General features: G+C 55.9%; 1 protein-coding gene across 1 annotated transcript in view; it reads right to left on the reverse strand.

The window, feature by feature from the left end:
* Window positions 1-6479: 6479 nt before the first annotated feature.
* LOC144729217 (zinc finger protein 385D-like) overlaps window positions 6480-19905 on the reverse strand; it is a 132893-nt gene continuing 119467 nt past the window's right edge. Inside the window, exons 4-9 of the mRNA XM_078609289.1 lie at window positions 17933-18134; window positions 16073-16491; window positions 15080-15296; window positions 13371-13549; window positions 10342-10443; window positions 6480-8052 (exon numbers count right to left, since the gene is read on the reverse strand). Of these exons, the coding sequence (XP_078465415.1) occupies window positions 7846-8052; window positions 10342-10443; window positions 13371-13549; window positions 15080-15296; window positions 16073-16491; window positions 17933-18134 (1326 nt within the window). The 3' untranslated portion in view covers window positions 6480-7845. The remainder of the gene's footprint in view (window positions 8053-10341; window positions 10444-13370; window positions 13550-15079; window positions 15297-16072; window positions 16492-17932; window positions 18135-19905) is intronic.

The raw sequence follows: 19905 nt of genomic DNA on the forward strand, positions 1-19905 counted from the left end.
GTCACACCCCACACTCACCACGTGACACACTCACCACGTCACACTCCACACTCTCCACGTCACACTCCACACTCACCACGTGACACTCTCACACTCACCACGTCACACTCACCACGTCACATTCTCACACTCACCACATCACACTCTCGCTCACCTCACCTCACAGCGTGAGCTCACACTCGCCGACCACTCTTCCATGTGACGACCTGCCACGTGGCGAAGGTGGAGTGCGTTTGTGTTGACGTGGCACGGGGGGCTTGCTTCCTCTGTCTCGTAGAGACGTGCTGTTGGTATGCTGTGTGGGATGGGTGGTGTAGTGGAGACGTGCTGTTGGTATGCTGTGTGGGATGGGTGTAGTGGAGACGTGCTGTTGGTATGCTGTGTGGGATGGGTGGTGTAGTGGAGACGTGCTGTTGGTATGCTGTGTGGGATGGGTGGTGTAGTGGAGACGTGCTGTTGGTATGCTGTGTTAGATGGGTGGTGTAGTGGAGACGTGCTGTTGGTATTCTGTGTTGGATGGGTGGTGTAGTGGAGACGTGCTGTTGGTATGCTGTGTTAGATGGGTGGTGTAGTGGAGACGTGCTGTTGGTATGCTGTGTGGGATGGGTGGTGTAGTGGAGACGTGCTGTTGGTATGCTGTGTGGGATGGGTGGTGTAGTGGAGACGTGCTGTTGGTATGCTGTGTGGGATGGGTGGTGTAGTGGAGACGTGCTGTTGGTATGCTGTGTTGGATGGGTGGTGTAGTGGAGGCGTGCTGTTGGTATGCTGTGTGGGATGGGTGGTGTAGTGGAGGCGTGCTGTTGGTATGCTGTGTGGGATGGGTGGTGTAGTGGAGACGTGCTGTTGGTATGCTGTGTGGGATGGGTGGTGTAGTGGAGGCGTGCTGTTGGTATGCTGTGTTGGATGGGTGGTGTAGTGGAGACGTGCTGTTGGTATGCTGTGTGGGATGGGTGGTGTAGTGGAGACGTGCTGTTGGTATGCTGTGTTGGATGGGTGGTGTAGTGGAGACGTGCTGTTGGTATGCTGTGTGGGATGGGTGGTGTAGTGGAGACGTGCTGTTGGTATGCTGTGTGGGATGGGTGGTGTAGTGGTGTGCTGTTGGTATGCTGTGTGTGATGGGTGGTGTAGTGGAGGCGTGCTGTTGGTATGCTATGATGGAGGGGTGGTGTAGTGGTGTGCTGTTGGTATGCTGTGTGGGATGGGTGGTGTAGTGGAGGCGTGCTGTTGGTATGCTGTGATGGAGGGTTGGTGTAGTGGTGTGCTGTTGGTATGCTGTGTGGGATGGGTGGTGTAGTGGAGGCGTGCTGTTGGTATGCTGTGATGGAGGGGTGGTGTAGTGGTGTGCTGTTGGTATGCTGTGTGGGATTGGTGGTGTAGTGGTGTGCTGTTGGTATGCTGTGTGGAATGGGTGGTGTAGTGGAGGCGTGCTGTTGGTATGATGTGTGGGATGGGTGGTGTAGTGGTGTGCTGTTGGTATGCTGTGTGGGATGGGTTGTGTAGTGGAGACGTGCTGTTGGTATGCTGTGTGGGATGGGTGGTGTAGTGGAGGCGTGCTGTTGGTATGCTGTGTGGGATGGGTGGTGTAGTGGTGTGCTGTTGGTATGCTGTGTGGGATGGGTGGTGTAGTGGAGACGTGCTGTTGGTATGCTGTGTGGGATGGGTGGTGTAGTGGAGACGTGCTGTTGGTATGCTGTGTGGGATGGGTGGTGTAGTGGAGGCGTGCTGTTGGTATGCTGTGTGGGATGGGTGGTGTCGTGGAGACGTGCTGTTGGTATGCTGTGTGGGATGGGTGGTGTAGTGGAGGCGTGTTGTTGGTATGCTGTGTGGGATGGGTGGTGTAGTGGCGTGCTGTTGTTATGCTGTGTGGGATGGGTGGTGTAGTGGTGTGCTGTTGATATGCTGTGTTGGAGGGGTGATGTAGTGGAGGCGTGCTGTGGGTATGCTGTGTTGGTGCTTGCTGACCACCCATCCACGCTCTCGTGTGCCTTACCGGCCTCCATAGTTGCTACTCGCTAACTGTACTTTCCCCAACCGTCTGCTAAGGCTACATGGGGGATCTTTGTCTCTAGCTGTTGGCGTGCTATGCTGGAAGGGTGAGCACGGGCGCAGATCTGGCAGGTGGCCGAGAGGCGGCAGTGCGGAACGGCTGAAGAGTCGATCTCCAGCCTTGAGGCCGTTCAATCTTGATTTGAAGCTTTCGTGACTTTCGGCAAAGTCACGTGGGTAGAAAATAAAATGAATCACGACGTTTCGGACGCAACACAAGCGTCCATCATCAGGTGGGAAAGCATGGTCTGCTGCCGAGGCAGACTGTTTTAAAAGGTTTGAAATTGGTGTAGCGGTTGGTTAATCTATATATTTTTTAAACAGCCCCCGTGCCAGTGGGTTGAAATTCCTCTGTTCTATGGCGGGGACGAGTCTATCCGCTGGACAAGCACTGTAGCGTTCTCCACGAGGTTGATACTCATTCTATCGACTCCAGAGGGCTCTGGTGGGCTGCGTCAACCCCCAACCAGGATCTGACCTCGCGACGAAGGTAGCAGGGCCGTGATGGCCCTACAGGACGAGGCAACCTGCCGGCCACCTTGCTCCAACAACAATGATTGCCTCGTAAGAAGGAGTGTGACGAAGACAAAGATCCCCCGTATAGCCTCGAACAGACTGTCGGGGGCAAGTGCTGTTAGCGAGCAAATATTGAAGGCCGGAGCGGCACACGAGGTGGTGGGTGGCCAGCACCACGCCCGGACGCCTTTGTCTCCCTCGTGGCGATATTTACACACCTCACCGGGTACTCGTTTGAGGCCGAGTCGACCTAGGAGAGGCCCAGGACAGGTTCAGATAGCCGTCACTGGTCGGAAATGGAACTCGGGTCGCCGGGTTCGTAGCGCAGCGTAGCGCTAACCGCTACGCCACCGCTCCCCACAGAGGGACCACCGCGTTAACACCATTCGTGATGGACCCATGCAGCACGCGCGCCGTCCTCTGGATCGATTGACTGCGAATGTCTTGGCAACTTCTGCTTTCTGCGCGATTGGTTTGTTGTCCTACCCAGCCCGGCACCTCCCCATCAGCACGCTCGGCCACGTGCGGTGCGAAAGAAGTTGAACGTCCAGACACACGAATGGCGCCCTTGCGCCGACACGAGCCACGAGGAGCAGGCGACACACGTCGTGTTGCGGTTTTAATAGAGCCGTGGGTAGGGTTAGGGGCCGCGTTTCACACCAATCAAACACGTTTATCAAAATACTGCTCACAGCACCGCACAGGATGAAAATCGCCGCGGGATGTGGCGGACGGGATGCGAGGGGTGAGCTCAGCGGCGCACGGGAGCCCCGCACGAACGGTATCGACGCCTCCTCTCGTTCCCCCCTCGCCGCGGGCCTCCTCCTCCTCCTCACTCGGCACTCGGGAGCCCCCCCCCCCCACGGCCTCTTGGCAGCGCCGCGTGATTTTGCAGACGGCTGCCGCCCACAGCGCTCGACGCGTAACACCGCCCGCGCGCGCCGATTGACAACGCGCACGGAGACACTCGGCGACACTTGCCGCTCGGCTGCCGTCTCCCACCTGGGGGCGTCGCCAAGTCATCGGCCCGGACGTTGCCGACGACGAGCGGATCCAGTCGAGGGTCACGCGAGCGACATTCCCGACCCACGCGTCGCGTTCCCAGCGAGCACCGCTACGGTTCACTGGCGTGACCCGTCACCCAACGAGGGCAAAGGGGGGAGGGGGCAGAGGGCCCCCAAATTGCGCGGCCGAGTGGGTGCAGATGCCAGGGGCGTTTGGGGACGCGTGACGACTCCCCCTCCCGCCCCGCGGGCAGAGCGCTGCGTGCACCTAGCCTGGCACGAGCGCTGCGGTAACGTCACTCGGCGGTGAATGACGGCTACTGTTTTAGGTGTATGTGTGTGTGTTTAGGTGCTCGCTAACAGCACTTGCTCCAACAGTCTGCCAAGGCTATACGGGGGATCTTTGTCTTTGTGTTTAGGTTGTGTATGGGTGTACGTGTGTGTGTGTCATCTTCAGGTTAACCCGCCCTTCGTCACACGCGCACCCCGTGGGGGATGGATCTGACCGCGAGTGAGTGCACGTGTGCGGACGTGTGCTGCAGCAGTCCGAAGACGCAGGCCAGCCCATTGAGCGTGGTCAGTAATTACTTCCCAAGAGCCTTGCGTGATCAAGACGGTGGCAAGGGCGTCCACCGTTTATCAACGCATTCCACTCTGATGCAGGCGGGTTCAAGCTGAACCGGGTCCAGTTTGAGCACGTATAACTTCAGGCGGGGGCTAATGAGAGCCAGATTAAAGAGAGAGAGAGAGCTTGATAGGGGGGCAGGCGAGCTCAGGTGGGAGTAGGTGACATGGCGAATGTGCAGTCCAGCTGCCGAGGTTTCGTTTGAAATCGGAGACTCCTCTACTTACGAACGAGTCAGGTTCCACAGGTCTGTTCGTAACTCGATTGATTCGTAAGTCCAACTTTACTCCTGTCGACTCCAAACATGTTGTACGGCGTGTACACTAAACACGTGGGATGGCTTTAAACGTTGCATAATCTCCTGCAGATGTAGATGCCACTGGTGCAGGTAACCCCAGGTGCCTATCCCTCCCCGCCCACCCTGCGGGGCTGGCGAGTGGGAATTGTCTCGATTTGCTGTGCTGCTCGATCTGGCAGTCGGGGCTGGGCAGGTTCCAGCGAGCAGTGCACGTGGAGACTGCTGATCGATGTAACACGCAGGAGGCTTTCGCGACCAATATTAGCCATAACAGAGGTTTTTGGGGTTAGATCGCGTCAATATAAATGCGTCGTTAAACCCGCCACCACAGCCAATTAGTGAGATGTATCACGGAAAAATAACGTGCCAATTCGTTACGAGTTCAGCACACCGGTGTGTTTGAGAGTAAAACCCACAGCGTTCACAATTCGAGCAAGACGCTTCGCCAGTAATTGCAACTCGCCAGTAATTACCGCGAGCATCATCGATGATGCTCGTTGCAATTTACGAGCGAAACGTCGCACTCGAATTGTAAATGCTGTGGGTTTTACTCTCAAACACACCGGAACTAGTAACGAATTGGCATGTTAAGTTTACGTGACAAACCTCGCTAATTGGCTGCATCGGGTGGTGACGGGTTTAACGCCTTTACAGGTAGTCCTCGACTTACGATGGAGATGTGTTACGACGACCCCATCGTAAGTCGAAAATATCGTAAGTCGGACCATCGTAAGTCGGGGACTACCTGTATTATGGACACTGCTGATCGAGTCCATTTGTCGAACAAGGTGAGATCTCAAAAGCCCATCGGGAGTCTCATTAGCGAGGGTGACCTTGCGAATGTGCACTCTTAAACTCTCCTGCCGACGCCCGATTAGCGTCGATTCATTTTGTGAGTTAGCGTACGATTTCGGCATCGCAAGTTAACACGCGTTTCAAACCAATGCACCGCGCTACCGGTTCAATCATCACGTTAGGATCGTTAACCCGCAGGGGAGGTCCAAGGTTTACGCGTCAATTTTCGTCGGCAGCGTTGATTAGGTGAAATGCCATTAAACTATTTTCAATTAAATAAAAATAGCGTCGAAAGTTTTGCTAAGAAGTGAACCATAGAAATGTGGAGTCATCGGCCACGGTTTTGTTTCGCCGCTCGTGTCGGAGCGTAAACCGTCGACGAGAGAATTCTGAGCCATCGTACCATGCACGTGGACAATACGAGTTGGGGCAGGGTGGCAAGGGGTTCCTAGTGGCCGTGCCAGAGACGCCAACCCACCCGCTGGTCACAGCTGACTCGTGAGGACCTGTGTTCGAATCATGGTTTCAGCCGACCCCTGAATAATCCAGCATTATTAGCGAGTTGAGTCAGCCTGATCACAGGTGACGACTGCACAACTCCACCACCCGCCCCACTCATCCCCGCTCCCCAATCGAATTAAATAAGTTGTTTTATTGGCTTCATTAAAATCATTTCAGCTCTGTCGAAATAGTATCGCCGTGCGGAAGAACACCGCCTGCAGGGCACGTGCAGTGCTTGCAAAAGAGGCATGGGGAACATTTTTTGTTTTCTCAAATCAGCAGTTCTCTTGAAACCACCGCAGTGGCACACGGACTCGCTGCGAGGGGGGAGGGGGGCAGTGTAGCGCGCGTTCGCGCCACCTGTCTCATGGTGGCGAGGACGCCGATATCGCGCGCTCTGGAATATAATTGGGCGAAAACATCAAAATACAAACACAACGCATCGTCCACGACGGCGGCACGACAGCGATGACGGACAGGAGGCGCCGCGCGCGCCTCGTCACCGATGTTCATTGATCGTCGTTGTCACCATCGTCACCATAACCAGCCCTTTAATTAGAGATCAGCAATAAGCCCCCGGGGGTGACCAATCCGCGTGGAGGCAGCTCGGCACACCACCCCCCCCCCCCCGCAATCGTTAATTAACCAGCGTCACCGCTTCGAGCCGCGCGAGCGTGGCTCGAAGCGGCGGATCTCGTTCGGCGCCTCCCCCGGCCAGTGCCGCTGGTGGTCGTGGCGGTTACCAGATGGAGTTTCAGTGGCGGCGGTGATGCAGCTCCCATTGGTATGACCGGCGGTGCAAGTGTTGGTGATGCCACTGGTGTTGTTGGTGACGACCCTCCTGCCGCTGGTGCTGGTGCTGGTGATGACGAGACAGTGGTTGAGTGTCGCCGCCGATCCGTGTCGTGGTTTGCCCCTTTTTTTCTGGTCCAGGCGCTGGGCTCTCATGCTCTTTCATTCCGTCGATGCCGCGTCTCATTGCCACTGCTCTGTGGTTCTCAACGCTGTCTGCTCCGTCCGCTGCCTCCTGGCACGAGGCCCAGGGCTCGCTGGGAAGAAGGCCACCGAAGACGATCGATCAAGCGGGGGCGGGGGGCAGTCTGATGAGGAGTCTGAACGAGTGCCCGTGGGGGTCTAGAAGCCCCCCCCACTCCCTCTCGGGGGACCCTACGCGTTAACCCCCACAGTTTGTACTTTGAGCTCGTGCTGATGGGGGAGGTACCGGGCGCAAGCTCCAGGGACTCGGCGTGCATTGAGGCGTGGGCTGGCGTGCTGCACTCCGTCGCCCCTCGGCCAAATTCCTGCGGCGGCACCGCCCCAGGGTGCCGATTACGGCGCTGACGGTGCGATTGGGTTACGTTCGGGCAAGATCTCGGGGTGTTCGGTTGGGTGGCAAGTGTACACGCGGTGTCGTCGCATACCCGGTGTGTTCGTGCGGGCGTTTAATTGTGCACCGCTGTTGCTATGCACATCCAATGCGCATTGCATGCGAGTTCATGTCCGTGGGTGTGCTTGTGTGTCCGCGAGTTATCGCCGTGCGCTCGTCGTAGTGTGCGTTGCTCTCTAACGGCGACACCTTGTCTTGTCAAGGCAGCAGATTTTAAGTTAATTCGTGTTGATTCACAGTTCTTGCGATGTGGTTTTGTACGATTGCCAGTCGAGTTGTGGTGTAAAGCTGCAATTCGGCACCGCATTATTGACTACGAGGACAGCCATGTTAATGTGCGACACTTAAACAGCGATAATAATTAGGTTGTTAAAATTCAACACTGCTTGTATCGCCCCCAACCCCCGCGTCACGCACCGCCGTTACGCCACAAACATACTGTTCCAATGTTAGTCGTGTGAATTTCAGTCAAACAGGCTTCAAAGGAAACACTTCTTTAAGCTTGAAGCATTAGGGGCAATTAACCAGCCACCACTGCCACACAGCATCCCAGCGGTGACGAGCGGTGTCCAGTTTCGCTCGGGTCTCCATCCCGCACAGCGCTCATCTCTCTCCCCCGTGGGAACGATCCGCGCGGCTCCCCGTCGTGCGGACGATCCACGCGGCGGGGGCCTCAGTAGGGGGCGAAGAGGATGCTGCCATGGGCCGTGCGCATCGGTCCGGGCGCCGGGCGCAACAGGGCGGGCCCCGCCGAGAAGAGGGAGGCGTGGTGGTGCGGAGAGGGGCGCAGGGTCAGCTGCGGGGTCAGAGCCGGCGCCGCAGTCGCGAAAAAGCCCGGCGCCACCGCCTTGCCGATGTCCTTGGGGAACGCCAGCTTGGCCTGCGCGGAGAGAGGGAATGCCCCGTGACACGACGCGGTCCCTTACACGGCGGCTATTGGACGCGTTGCCAACGCCGCTCGCTGGTAGCGGCTCGCGTGGCGCTCGGCGGAGGGGCAAGAGGTTAAATAAATCCTGTGTGCAGCACTCACTCGAGCTCTGCCCGTTCTCTGCGGTCACGGTGCTACGGTGGCGAGATGTTAACTCGCCCCATCTGGTATCTAGGAGGTCGTGGGCTCGATCCCCACACCTGTATAATTGGAAGTTTGCATGTCTCCGTCTCTATCTCTCTCCCCGTGCTTGTGTGGATTTTTCCCCGGGTCTTCCAGTTTTTCCCTCCACATTTAGAAACGTGCGTTTATTTGGCTGCTTTACATTTCCACAAGCCACCTCGTTGAGCTATCATTTGTAGCCAGGTCGCTTATTCTGAAAAAGAGCTACATAGCTCAGTGGGCCTTACCTGGTAAAATACAAATAGTTTAATCGTTCAGTTTTACATCCCAGGATTAATAACCAATGTATGGGTTGTGTGTGTGATGTACACGGATAAGTAAGTTCATTCCCACGTCCGCAGGTTTACTGACAGAGCGGAAATTGCCGCCACCATGAGGTGGAAAAAAATGTGGCACTTTTCTGTTGGTATGTGGCCAGCGAAAGTGACGCTTTTTTTAAACGAGTAGGTTGTCAATTTTGTGGAATTTAATGTATTTTTCATTTTCCAAAACCTAACTGGTTTTTGACGCTCGTGGTGCCAAAAAATAAAAAAAAGCAAAAAATTAATCTAGCGTGGGCTCAAACGCTGCCCAAGTTTTTCGTATTTGGAGGCCAGATATTAAAAGTTGATGAATTTCGTGCCGTCGTCATTTGTAGGAAGAAAAAAGTGACCTCCAAATATAAAACTTCCTCGTGAAACTTTATATATATATGTGTTCTGGGAAACCTTCTTGTGTGATGCATGGCACGGCTGGTGGCTTTCAAGCGGTCGCAGGGACAGTCTCTATTCGGGGATGCACGGGCCTGTGCCAACGGCGACCATTCCCATATGAAGGCCGTGACTCGCTGGGACGATTTACGACAACTTCGGCGCAACTGTCACCGGCTAGGATATTTATTTTGAACAGCTATGGGCACTTGATACAACAGTGACAGAGTGATCGAGGCCTGTTCAGCCAACGTAAACCGCTTGCTGAACAGTGCGTTTTGATAAGCACTTGTTGAGGGAGTACACGCGGTGTAACCAGGGCGCGATCACGCTGCGTTGTCACCTCCCTTTCCCACGTTTTGGGGGGAGGGGGCTAGGAAGCCGTAATGATCCTTGTCCAGATTGCGCAACTACGTTGTGTTACAATGGAGCACGGAGTGGCGATTTACTACCGGTGACGATCGAACGATTAACCACCCCTAGTGCAGGGGTCGGCAGCCTGCGGCTCTTTGGCTGCCCCCTATGGCTCTGGCTGCCCATCGCGGGAAGCCATTAAAAAAAAATTAAATCTTAAAATGTTTTATCATCAAGATAATTGATTCAATATGACAGAGGAATGGGTCAATCTGGAATGCCTCAGTGACGACAACGCGTTCCACAGTCAAACTGTCGTGTTAAAGAACAATGAAGGGGGGGGGGGGTAAAACTAAATAGACGCAGTTTTTATTCCATCACCAATTTTGTTGAAGTCAGAATTTGTTTGTCGTCTGCTGTATCCTTGCTGCTGTGTTTGTGGACAAGTAGCTCTGTGTGTCATGTGGATATTTTGGGCACAGACAAAACAAACTGAAATGTCCTCTTCTTATTAAAAACAAGAATAGGTTTTACCCTTTCTGGCAATTCAACATGAGGTGTTAATCTTCTTGGTTCTTTCGGTAAAGTCACTTAGAAGGGAAATAATAAAATAATAAAATAAAACAAAAAATAAAAATTCTCACGACGTGAGGTGTTAAGATGTTTAAACGCCAAATTGAAACCTTTTGCATTGACCATACACAGTACTTGTGGTGAACATACAAACAAAACATGCATTGTCTTTGAAACTGATGAGCCTACACTAGACAGCCGTCTTTATCAGAGCAATGCCGTGTTTGCATGTTCACCACAAGTCCTGTGTGGTCAATTGAACATCTTAACACCTCCCGGTTTATTGCCAAAAAGTGTAAAACCTATTCTTGTTTTTTTATAATTTGATGCTGGCAAAAAAAGGTCCCATGATGCCCCTTCACGGCCGCGCGAGTTCATGCCACGTGCACCGAGCCCGCCACGAGGTGGGGGCGCGGGGCGGGGGGGGGGCCGCCGTTCTTACCGAGATGATGCCCGCGGTGCAGGGCAGCCGCGTGTAAGGGCTGAACTTTGGCTTGGGCGGTTTCCCCGCCACTCGGTCCTTGTGCCGACGGCTGGTGATGTGCTGTGGGTGACAAGGGGGGGGGGACGGGGCACACCCCGGGTTACTACGATGTGAGGGGGGGGATGCATTGCGTTAAAAATAACTGCCGCTTTCAGTTGTCGTGCTCCATGATTTGACTGGAAACTTGGCAGGCGTGCGCTACGCGCAATGGCGGCTGCACCCAGAGAGAGAGCCCCTTACGAGCTGCGTGATCAAGCGGTCGGCGCGGGGGGCACCGCAGGCATTTCCACAAATTCGCCCGCTTCCCTCGCGACGTGCACCACCCATACGTGTGGGCACGTCGCAAAGCACCGGCCGTGGTCAGGCTCAGGAAATAACCCCCCCTCCTCGGTGCGCGCGACGGCCGACTCTGCCAGGCCCGTGGTTACATTCGGGCGATTTGCTGCTAAATTGAGCACCAAGATGGTGGTCATCTGTTTACCCCCTCCCCCGCCCGCTAGTGGTGGAAATGTCACATTCCTATGGCGGGGGAGAGTCGATCCAAAGGGCAACCACTGTTGCCCTTCCTCCAACAAAGTGGTATTGCTTTTATCTACCCCGGTGGGATGATGGGCTGAGTTGACCCTTAACGGTCGTCGGCCGAGCCAGGCCGGCGATGAGCGCCAAGGTGGCTCTGGCTGCTCGCGCCGCGAGCAGCAGGAACAGAAGGGGTGCCCTCGTCAAGCCACTAGATGGCACTGCAGCCTCTAATGCTGCTGGGTCATCCGCTCTTGCACGGCGCGTGGGGCGGCGTGAATCTTCGACGCTACTGCTGGGCCACGTAAAAAATTGGCGCGTGCTTGTGAGCCACGTGATGTTGTTGGCGGTGCGTGTTTCAGATGTCATGACACGGCGCGGCGTGAGAATGTCTCCGCACTGGCGTCGTCTCCTTATCACCCCACTCATCTTCAGCGCTCTCGTCTTCGGCTCTGGCATTGGCGTTTCAAATCCCACGAATCTGTATGTCTTTGTGCCTCGGCGAGCCGTATCTCAGAGGGCCGTAACTTGGCGGGCCATTCCCGGAGTCTTCGGTGGGCCACACGGGGCTCAAGAGGGTCGTGAGCTGAATAACCCTCGTGGAAAGCGAAAGTCAGCGGTTTCCCACTCAACTGAGTGTGGGACAGCACTGATGGAAATTCCACATTCCTATGAGGGGCGTGTCTTGTCGCAGGAGAACCACTCGTGTCGTCCTCACAGCGGTGCTTGTTTAATTTATTTTTAATTTTTATCAACCGCGCACACTTATGGGACGAAAGGTTCGGTTGTTCCTCGATATGAGTCGTGAACTCGACGTTTTAATTGGAGGCCGTGCAGCCCCCCACCCCACCACGCTGCTGCACTCAGCCAGATAGAGTGCAGCCGCAGCGTAAAAGAATCACGCGAGGGGATCGGCCCTCGCGTCGGACCTCACTCGCTCGCTCGCTGCATGTGCGGCACGTGCAGCGCGCGCCAGTGGCTGCGGTGACGAGCAGAGGCGGGGGGGGGGGCAGACGCCCTTTGACACCGCAAGTCTGGCACAGTTTACCGCGCTCGAGCTTTGTGCCAACGCGCCGGTCGGGCCGATTTAAGTGGTCCGCTTTCTGGGACGCTCGAAATGCTCACGATCCGCCGTGAACCCCTCACTCGCTCGCTCACTCGCTCGTACGCGTTTCGCCGCCTGCACGCGCGTGCGCCGATAAACAAACGCCGCGCACGCCAAGGATCTGGTCCGAGCCGCAGATGAAGCTCTCTTTGCCGCCATCGCGCCTGCTAGCAAGACGGATGATCGCTGCGTTGCTGGCTGCCTCGCTGGCTGCCTCGACTGGGAATACGATCCATCAAACCTGCCACTTTAGCGCGGGTTATGGGAGGGGGGAAACTTTGTCAAGTGTAAGCAATTCCGGCACACACGTCAAACTCCGAATGCTTTGCCCTCATCTCGGCGTCAGATGCCCATTTCGACTGCTGCACAATTGGTGCTTAATAGGGTGGCAGCGAATTGGAGGGAAAAGTAGAGCGAAGGTAAGGATTGTTTTTTTTACATGCAAAGCAGCATGGAGCCATGGCATTAGCAGGTTGGCACACTGCAGTGGGAACCTGACGGTCAGAGTTGAATTCCCAGGCGTGGCTGACATGAGCGGCGAGGAGCATGTGAACCGCTGCTGGCACCCCACCACAGCCCATTTCCCTTCACCAAACAGCACTGACCAGCATGGTGAAGTATAGTCACCAACCCCCCCTCCCCCCCACACTACTCAAGGATCATTCATAAGAAGTTTTTTGTTGGGTTAGATTGCGTAAATATAAATGTGTCGTTAAAACCGCCACCACCCGACACAGTCAAATAGTGAGGTTTGTCACCTAAATAAACCATGCCAATTCCGGTGTGTTGGAGAGCAAATCCACAACATTTACAATTCGAGTATGATGCTCGCCAGTAATTACAACGAGCATCATCAGGCGGCAGCTAGATTTGCGGAGAAATCCTCCTGTTTCGTTCTTAAGTGCTCAAGGCATCCTCCATCCGGCAGTGGCGTGACCAGGACTGTAAATCATGGCACAAATGTATTCACAGCTTCATCTCCACACGAAAACCACACGGTGGGAGAATCTCCCTCTTCATCAAAAAAACACTGCGGGCAATTTGCCAAGGCAATGCGTTTTTGGATGTTTAGTCGAGACGTGGGCCCGGCCCAAATCGCCCCGCGTGAAACAAAACATTTGTGTAGCCCTAAAGATTGCGGTTTAAAACGATGTCTATTGATTTTCGGGCTGCGCCGGTGTTGAGTTTCGGCCAGGGAGCCCAGCTGGCGCAGGCCGCACAGGAAGGGAACCCAAACCACATCCGCGGCGGTGCTGCTCGGCGGTGCGGCTGCAGTGGTGCGACTCGTTCGTGCGACGTGGCGTTTGTGCGGCGTGGCGGTGCGCTGGCGCGATGCAGCGGTGGTGCGGTGGTGCGCGGCGCTCGCCTGCTTGAGCTGCGTCTCGGAGTTGACGCGCACGTCGCACATCTCGCAGTGGAACACCTTGTTCTGGAGGCCGGACGGGTCGGCCGTGCCGGGGCCCGCGCTGCGCGAGCCGGGCCGTGGGTAGGCCTTGATGCTGCCGCCGCCGCTCTGCGCCTCCAGCAGCGTCTTGTGCATGGAGCCTGGGGGCGCCGGGACGCACGGGGAGAGGCACGCGGGGACGGAGCCGGAGGCACGCAGACGGAGGACGCGGGGACACGGGGACACGCGGGGTGAGGGCGGAACACGCAGACACGCTGCGACGCACGGGGACAGAAGAACATGACGCTGATTTCCATATTGTGATGACGTCATTGTTGTTTGTGCCCTTGTTTTGGTGCCATTTCTTTATTTGTTTATTCATTTTTACATTTACTTGGTCGTAGATGTACATAGGATTTGGTCCTCATATATAATTAACGTACAGCATTCATTGAACGCAATTAGCATGAATGATGCTGTATGAAACGAAAGCATTATTATGATTATTGTTGGACACGTAGACACACATGGGGAGGGGGGATGGAGAGACACGCCGAGGGATGGGAGAGATGCACGCCGGCAATGGAGAGATACACACACGCAGACACTGGCGGTCACGTACGCACGGGGACAGACACGTAGGCGCGCACAGGGCCGAGCGTGAGAGGCTCGCACGCGGTCCGGGGACCCTTCCTAATCACGCGATCGTCATGCGCGGGCACACGGCACCGACAGCGCTCCTCAAAAGTCGAGCTCCGACTGCGAATTGAAATTCCGCGCGGTTCCTCTGTAACGCGCCACCGTTCGTCATGCCTGCCCTGCAATGCGACGTTCTAATTTGATTTCTCAAAGTTAGCGCGTTTGCTGCACCTGGAGACGGAATCTGTTGGCCACTTAAAACCGCTTCCGACGTGGATTTGCGGTGAGCGTTTTGAAGCTCTGCGCGTCTGGCAAAGTATGAGCCTCGCCATTACTGTCCTGCCACTGGTGGTGGCTCTGTGTGGGGCCCAATTTAGCCTTTGTATTTATTTCAACGTAGCTGTACGTGTACATTAACTCAGCCGAGCAGCTTAAGGAGGTGCTTGTTAAAGCGCCAAGCCTGACGGCACGCAGCGTGCCAGCTTTAACGGGATAACCGTGCCGTGCTCGCAGAGGTTATTAGGAACCCGGACTACAAAATCCAGCGTGGATCGGCTTTTTTAAAGGGGGGAGCATATTGAGCAGCGGTGGACAGTCCAGTGTGGCGTGACGTCGTGCGTCATCTCTCGGCCGTAAAACTCGGGGGGCGGCGGAGACGCTGGCCGTCGTGATGAAGACTTGTCCTGCGGCCCAGGGCTCCGAGTGGCACCGCTGTTTGACGGGGTTTTTGTCTCGTTTACTTTCCAACATTCTCGGCTTGGGAGGTGTCGCAGGTGGTGCCGCTGCGTAACGCGTGGCGGGAGACCGCCGTGATTAAAGACTCGCGCCCGCGGGGCTCTGTAGCCGACGGCTGGCCGCGCTTTGGGGCCTGCAGGCGCTGCCGAAACGGGGCCCTGGCCCTCGCAGCCGGTGGGTGGTCCCGTCGGGGGCGAAGCCCCGACCCCACGTGCGGCACCCGGGATGCCGCAGGCTAACGGATCCACGGCTGCGCGATCGGAGTGGGCCCGCGGGGTACCGCACGGAGAGTTGGGGCCCTCTGCCGCGAGCCGTACCGTTGTTGTGAGCTTCCATCTGCGACTGCGAGTTGAGAGCCACTTTGCAGAGGGAGCAGAACAACGCTGCTTTGGCCTTCTCGTCTCCCTCCGCCTTGGCGTCCCCGCCCTTGTCCTCCTCGTCCTTTGCGGCCGCGTCTCCGCACGCCTTGGCGTCTTCCGCCGGGCCGCTGCTCGCCGCCCCGGAGCGCGTGCTGCTGGGCAGGGCCGGGCTGAGCTGTAGCACAAGACAAGAGCAGCCGCAGCGCCGGGTCACGCCCCGCGGCCAGAACGCTGTCACCGGCGCTCTGCCGAGTCACCGGCGATGGACACTCGCCCCGCCGTAGCGCACGGGTGCGGCTGTGTGCTCCACGCACAGTTGGGGCGTTCAAATCCGACGCTTTCCGCAATTGATGGGAAATCATCGCGCTGACAACAATTATAATGTGGTGGTCACACGATGGGCATGAAAGGCGTGATGGGAGCCGTGGCTTCCGGCTGCTTGCATGTCGTTGCAAGATAGCAGTCTCGTTGAGTGCCAAATATAAGTAAATGCGGCGACGCGCGCACATGCTTGTGCGTGTGCCCACAAGCTTTTGCGTGTGCCCACAGAAGTGGCGTGGTTCTTTGTATGGTTCGTAAGTAGCAATGGTGATGTAATTATAATCAGCGCATTTGCAAGCCTGCACCCCTGAGAGAGTCACTGAACGCAAGTCATTAATGCCTGTAATCTTCCAGGCCAAGGAAATTATTTCAAGCGTGGCTTTACATTCAAAGCTGCAAAAAAAAAGATCATTTTGCTCATGGCCATCAGCGGCAGCTCGTATTTTATCTCTCATCCACCGTTATTATATTTATAAGCATATACATTTTTAAAGTCAAAAATTAAATTTTCTTGTAAGATTAATAACGCAGCAGAGGTAGGCTGTGTGGATTAGGCTTAAATGATCCTTTCAGGGGAAAAACTAAAAAAAATGAAAGCGCCGGCTGAATACCATGCACGGCATTAATCACCTTTGAAGGCTTGGCTCCATCCGTCTCTGTCGGACCGCAGCACGGCACGGTGGCGCCCGTCCCGCTGCGCTCGAGGCCGCCATAGCCGCCCTCCCGGCTCGAGCCGAGGTCGTCCGGGCCCGGAGGCGCGACTCCCAGCGCCACCGCGGAGTCGGCGGCGGCGGCTCCGCTCGGAGCCGCCTGCCTGGGCACGGCGCCGGCAAAGTCCTGCTGGGCAGGCTCGTCGCCATGGCCGCTGGTGCTCGCGGCGCTCGAGCAGTCCAGGGGTCCTCGGGCGACGCTGCACGTGCCGGGTTGAGCCGCGACGGAGACGACGACGACGCCGCCGCCGGGTGCCGGGTCGGCGCCGTCGCTCGCCGAGCGCTGCGCTTGGAGGCTGGCGGAGGCGCTCTCCGCCAACAGAGGTCCCCCGTCTGCTTCTGACGACATCAGCAAAAAACGTCTGAGAAGCCGCTGGGTTACGGTCGTTGCGTTGTTGTTTTGTTTGGTCAAGTGAGCGTCGAGGCAACGCTCGTCTCCCGTTCGAAGTCCCGAGCCAGCGGTGGCAATTCTACATTTCTATGGCAGGGGTGAGTCTATCCCATGGAACAATACACATTTATTACTTTATCCACCCCGCAAGGATGATGGCCCAAGTCAATCATCAACGAGTATTTGAACTCGCAGCCTTCCGGTTGCTTGCCGCTCGCTGCCACTGCTGAGCCACCTCGCCGTTTGGCGATAAGCGTGCGCACGTCGTAATGAAACGCTTCTACGATTTGGAAACAGGAGCAGCCAAGGTCACTGCACGCTCCGATCCACGTTCTCGCGCGAATCGAGCCTCATGGCAACGTGCTCACCCCCCATGCTCGCGGCATCGCCGGGGGTGCCTGTATCGGTTACGCTGTCAGGATGCGTCTGATGGGGAGTGTTTTTTTTATTATTATCCTGACCATGAATGAATTCTTCTGGGCCAGTGAATCTTGCAACTTTCCTTCTCGGTGCCATTTCCAGACAGTGTTGCACATGTTTCCCATCGCGGATGAGTTTGGCTCTGGAACCAGGATCTGGCTGAGTAATGACCTCTCCTCTTTACTTCTTCCAAATGCCTCTCCACGGACGGGAGACTGCATTGTCTCGCATCATCATCATCACATGAGGGGAATTCTCGCTGTTTACCGCACATTTTTGTCACCGGACTGGTGCGGCCGCTTTCTCCGCAACTGCAGGAACTTGCTCACAGCTCGACAACGACAGCTTTTACATCTTCAACGGGGCCTCCACCTCGCTGGATATGAATCGCTTGCACTGCCCTTCAAGGGGATGGACGGGCGCTTTCAATCACGCGCGAATGCTCGGGAAAACACTATCGCCACACAAGTGTCAGCTGTGCCATTTTACAATCATACATTCATGGAGACGGTGAAAACATCTTCAATTTCACGTACATTTTGGGTCCCAGCCAAAAACAAAAAAAACTCAACTGTATTTTATTTTACCAGGTAAGGCTCATTGAGCTATATAGCTCTTTTTCAGAAGCAACCTGGCCACAAATGATAGCTCAACTAAGTGGCTTTTGATGTGGAAATGTATAGCAGCCAAATACTCTAAACGCGTGATGTTGGTTCTAAATGTGGAGGGACAAACGGAGGACCCGGAGAAAAATCCACACGACCACAGAGAGAGAGAGAGACACGCAAGCTCCAAATATACAGCAGCAGGCATCAGGGTCGGGATCGAATCCACGACCTCCTGTATTATACCAGTCGAGGTAGAACCTGACAGTCACGTGACCCCACACAGAGGTGAGGACACCCTTTGCAAAAAGCAGGTGCCGGGCGCTCGCGTGCGGGTGTGTGGCCGAGCGCTGGCGCAGGCCACCTTCTGTGGGCGCGAGGTCGCTCCCGTCGCCACGGGAGGGTGCGGTCGGAGCGCAGGCCGGCTGGGCGGGGGTGGTCCCGTCCTTGCCTGGTTCACGCTCGGCCTGGTCGGCCGTGTCACCCGCCTGCTTGGCCTTGCTGATCTCCAGGGCCTTGAGGCGCTTGGCGTGCTTCCCGCCCTTGTAATGTGCCGTGGCCTGGCTCTGCGAAGCGGAGGTTGCGCGTGACGGGTAACGCGTTAACGGCGAGACCGGGCGGACAGCGAGGTGTTAAACGTGAATTAATGGCTACGCAGGGAGCACGCCCATGGGAAATGTACAACCCCCACTGACAGTAATGAACGGGCGAGAGTGAAATACAGACCGTTTCGCGAAAACAGCACGATGTGCGTACGAAATCAAGGCGTGTGCCTCCCACCGGCATCTTCCACTAGCGCCGAGAGCTACTCCTACCGGAGTCGTAGGAAAACGGCCACTCGGGCCGTGGTGTTTAAACTCGCTGTGGACTTCCTGAGACAATCGTTATGCGCTCGGGGGAGTTTCCAGGACCCTGTTGATTCTTGGCAGTTTTATTGGCGCCAGCGTCGAGTCTACGGAGTCACCGTACAGAATGCACGAGCGGGTTCGGCCATGGGAAAGGCAGGGAGCATCCCGCCGGCCGGCCGCGGGAGGGAGGGAGCCCAGCGGTGGCAAACTCGTGGCGTTGGCAGCGTCAACACCAAAAAAAAAACGTTGAAAGGGGTCGTAGTGAACATCAAAAGGTGGGGCTCGAGGTAGATGTGGCATTGATGGGCGGATATCACTGCTGTATGTAAGCTGGCGAGTTGGTTCTGGGTACGACTGGTACTTGTGGCTGGCGAGTTGGTTCTGGGTACGACTGGTACTTGTGGCTGGCGAGTTGGTTCTGGGTACGACTGGTACTTGTGGCTGGCGAGTTGGTTCTGGGTAGGGCTGGTACTTGTGGCTGGCCAGTTAGTAATGGGTACGACTGGTACTAGCGGTCGGGGTATAGCTAGCACTAATTGATTTGTCCGGTTGTCTACGTACGGTGCGAAAAAAGAAGTCCAGCATACATACGTACAGAAGCTGCTTGGCTAATTGGCAATGGTTATGGGCTAGTGCCAGTGCCAGGCTACTGGCTGGTTGGTTCGGGTTGGCGGGTTGGCTGGTGTGCTCAGCCATCAAACCGCTCGCCTCTCCCCCCCCCACCCCCCAAATTGCGTGGCATGGCCCTTTCAGACTTTTGGCCACTCTTTCGTCTCCGGTGCCCACAAGGACCTCCAGGGGAAATGTGCGTCAATACTTAATTATCCCAAAAGTGGTCCGTCGATACGTCCGTTAGCGCACTTGCGTGCGTCTCCCGACTTCTTCAAGCGGGTGGTCTGATGCTGCCGGTGGGCCATCCGTCAATGCCGGCGCATTAAGGAAAGTGATTAGGGCCTCAGTATTGGACGGCCAGACCCAATGCTGCTGGCCTGGTTCTATTTGCAATCTCTTCTCTGCCCCCACCCACCCCCTACCTCCACCCACCCCGACCACTCACCCCCCGGCTCCTGATCGTGTGGGTTTCGAAGTTTTAATTCCGCCCGTGCAAGCTCGAGAGATGGGACAAGGACACTGGGAGAACGGTGCCACTTGACACCAACGGCGCGCAGCTTCCAAAGGAGCCGTGTCAACTCCTTTGTTTGGAGAATTCAAAAAATCTACAATTTTAATTGAAATTTCCATCTTGCTGCGTGAAAAAAAGCACCGTTATTGTCGAATAATCTCAACTCCAGAGAGAATGCGTGCGCAGATGTCTGCGCAGAGCTTATTCGCACGACGGCATTAGGTTCGCCGAACAAAAAACGTGAAGACCGATCATTATGAATTCGTTCCAGTGATTTGAATTCAAAAGTCGATGGTGTGCAGTGAATGGGTGAGCTTGTGAATCATTTCACCAAGGCCATTACCGGAGCACTTGCGTGGACGTGAA

Source organism: Lampetra planeri, chromosome 31, assembly GCF_965212315.1.
Source record: "Lampetra planeri chromosome 31, kcLamPlan1.2.h2, whole genome shotgun sequence".
Lineage (NCBI taxonomy): Eukaryota > Metazoa > Chordata > Hyperoartia > Petromyzontiformes > Petromyzontidae > Lampetra > Lampetra planeri.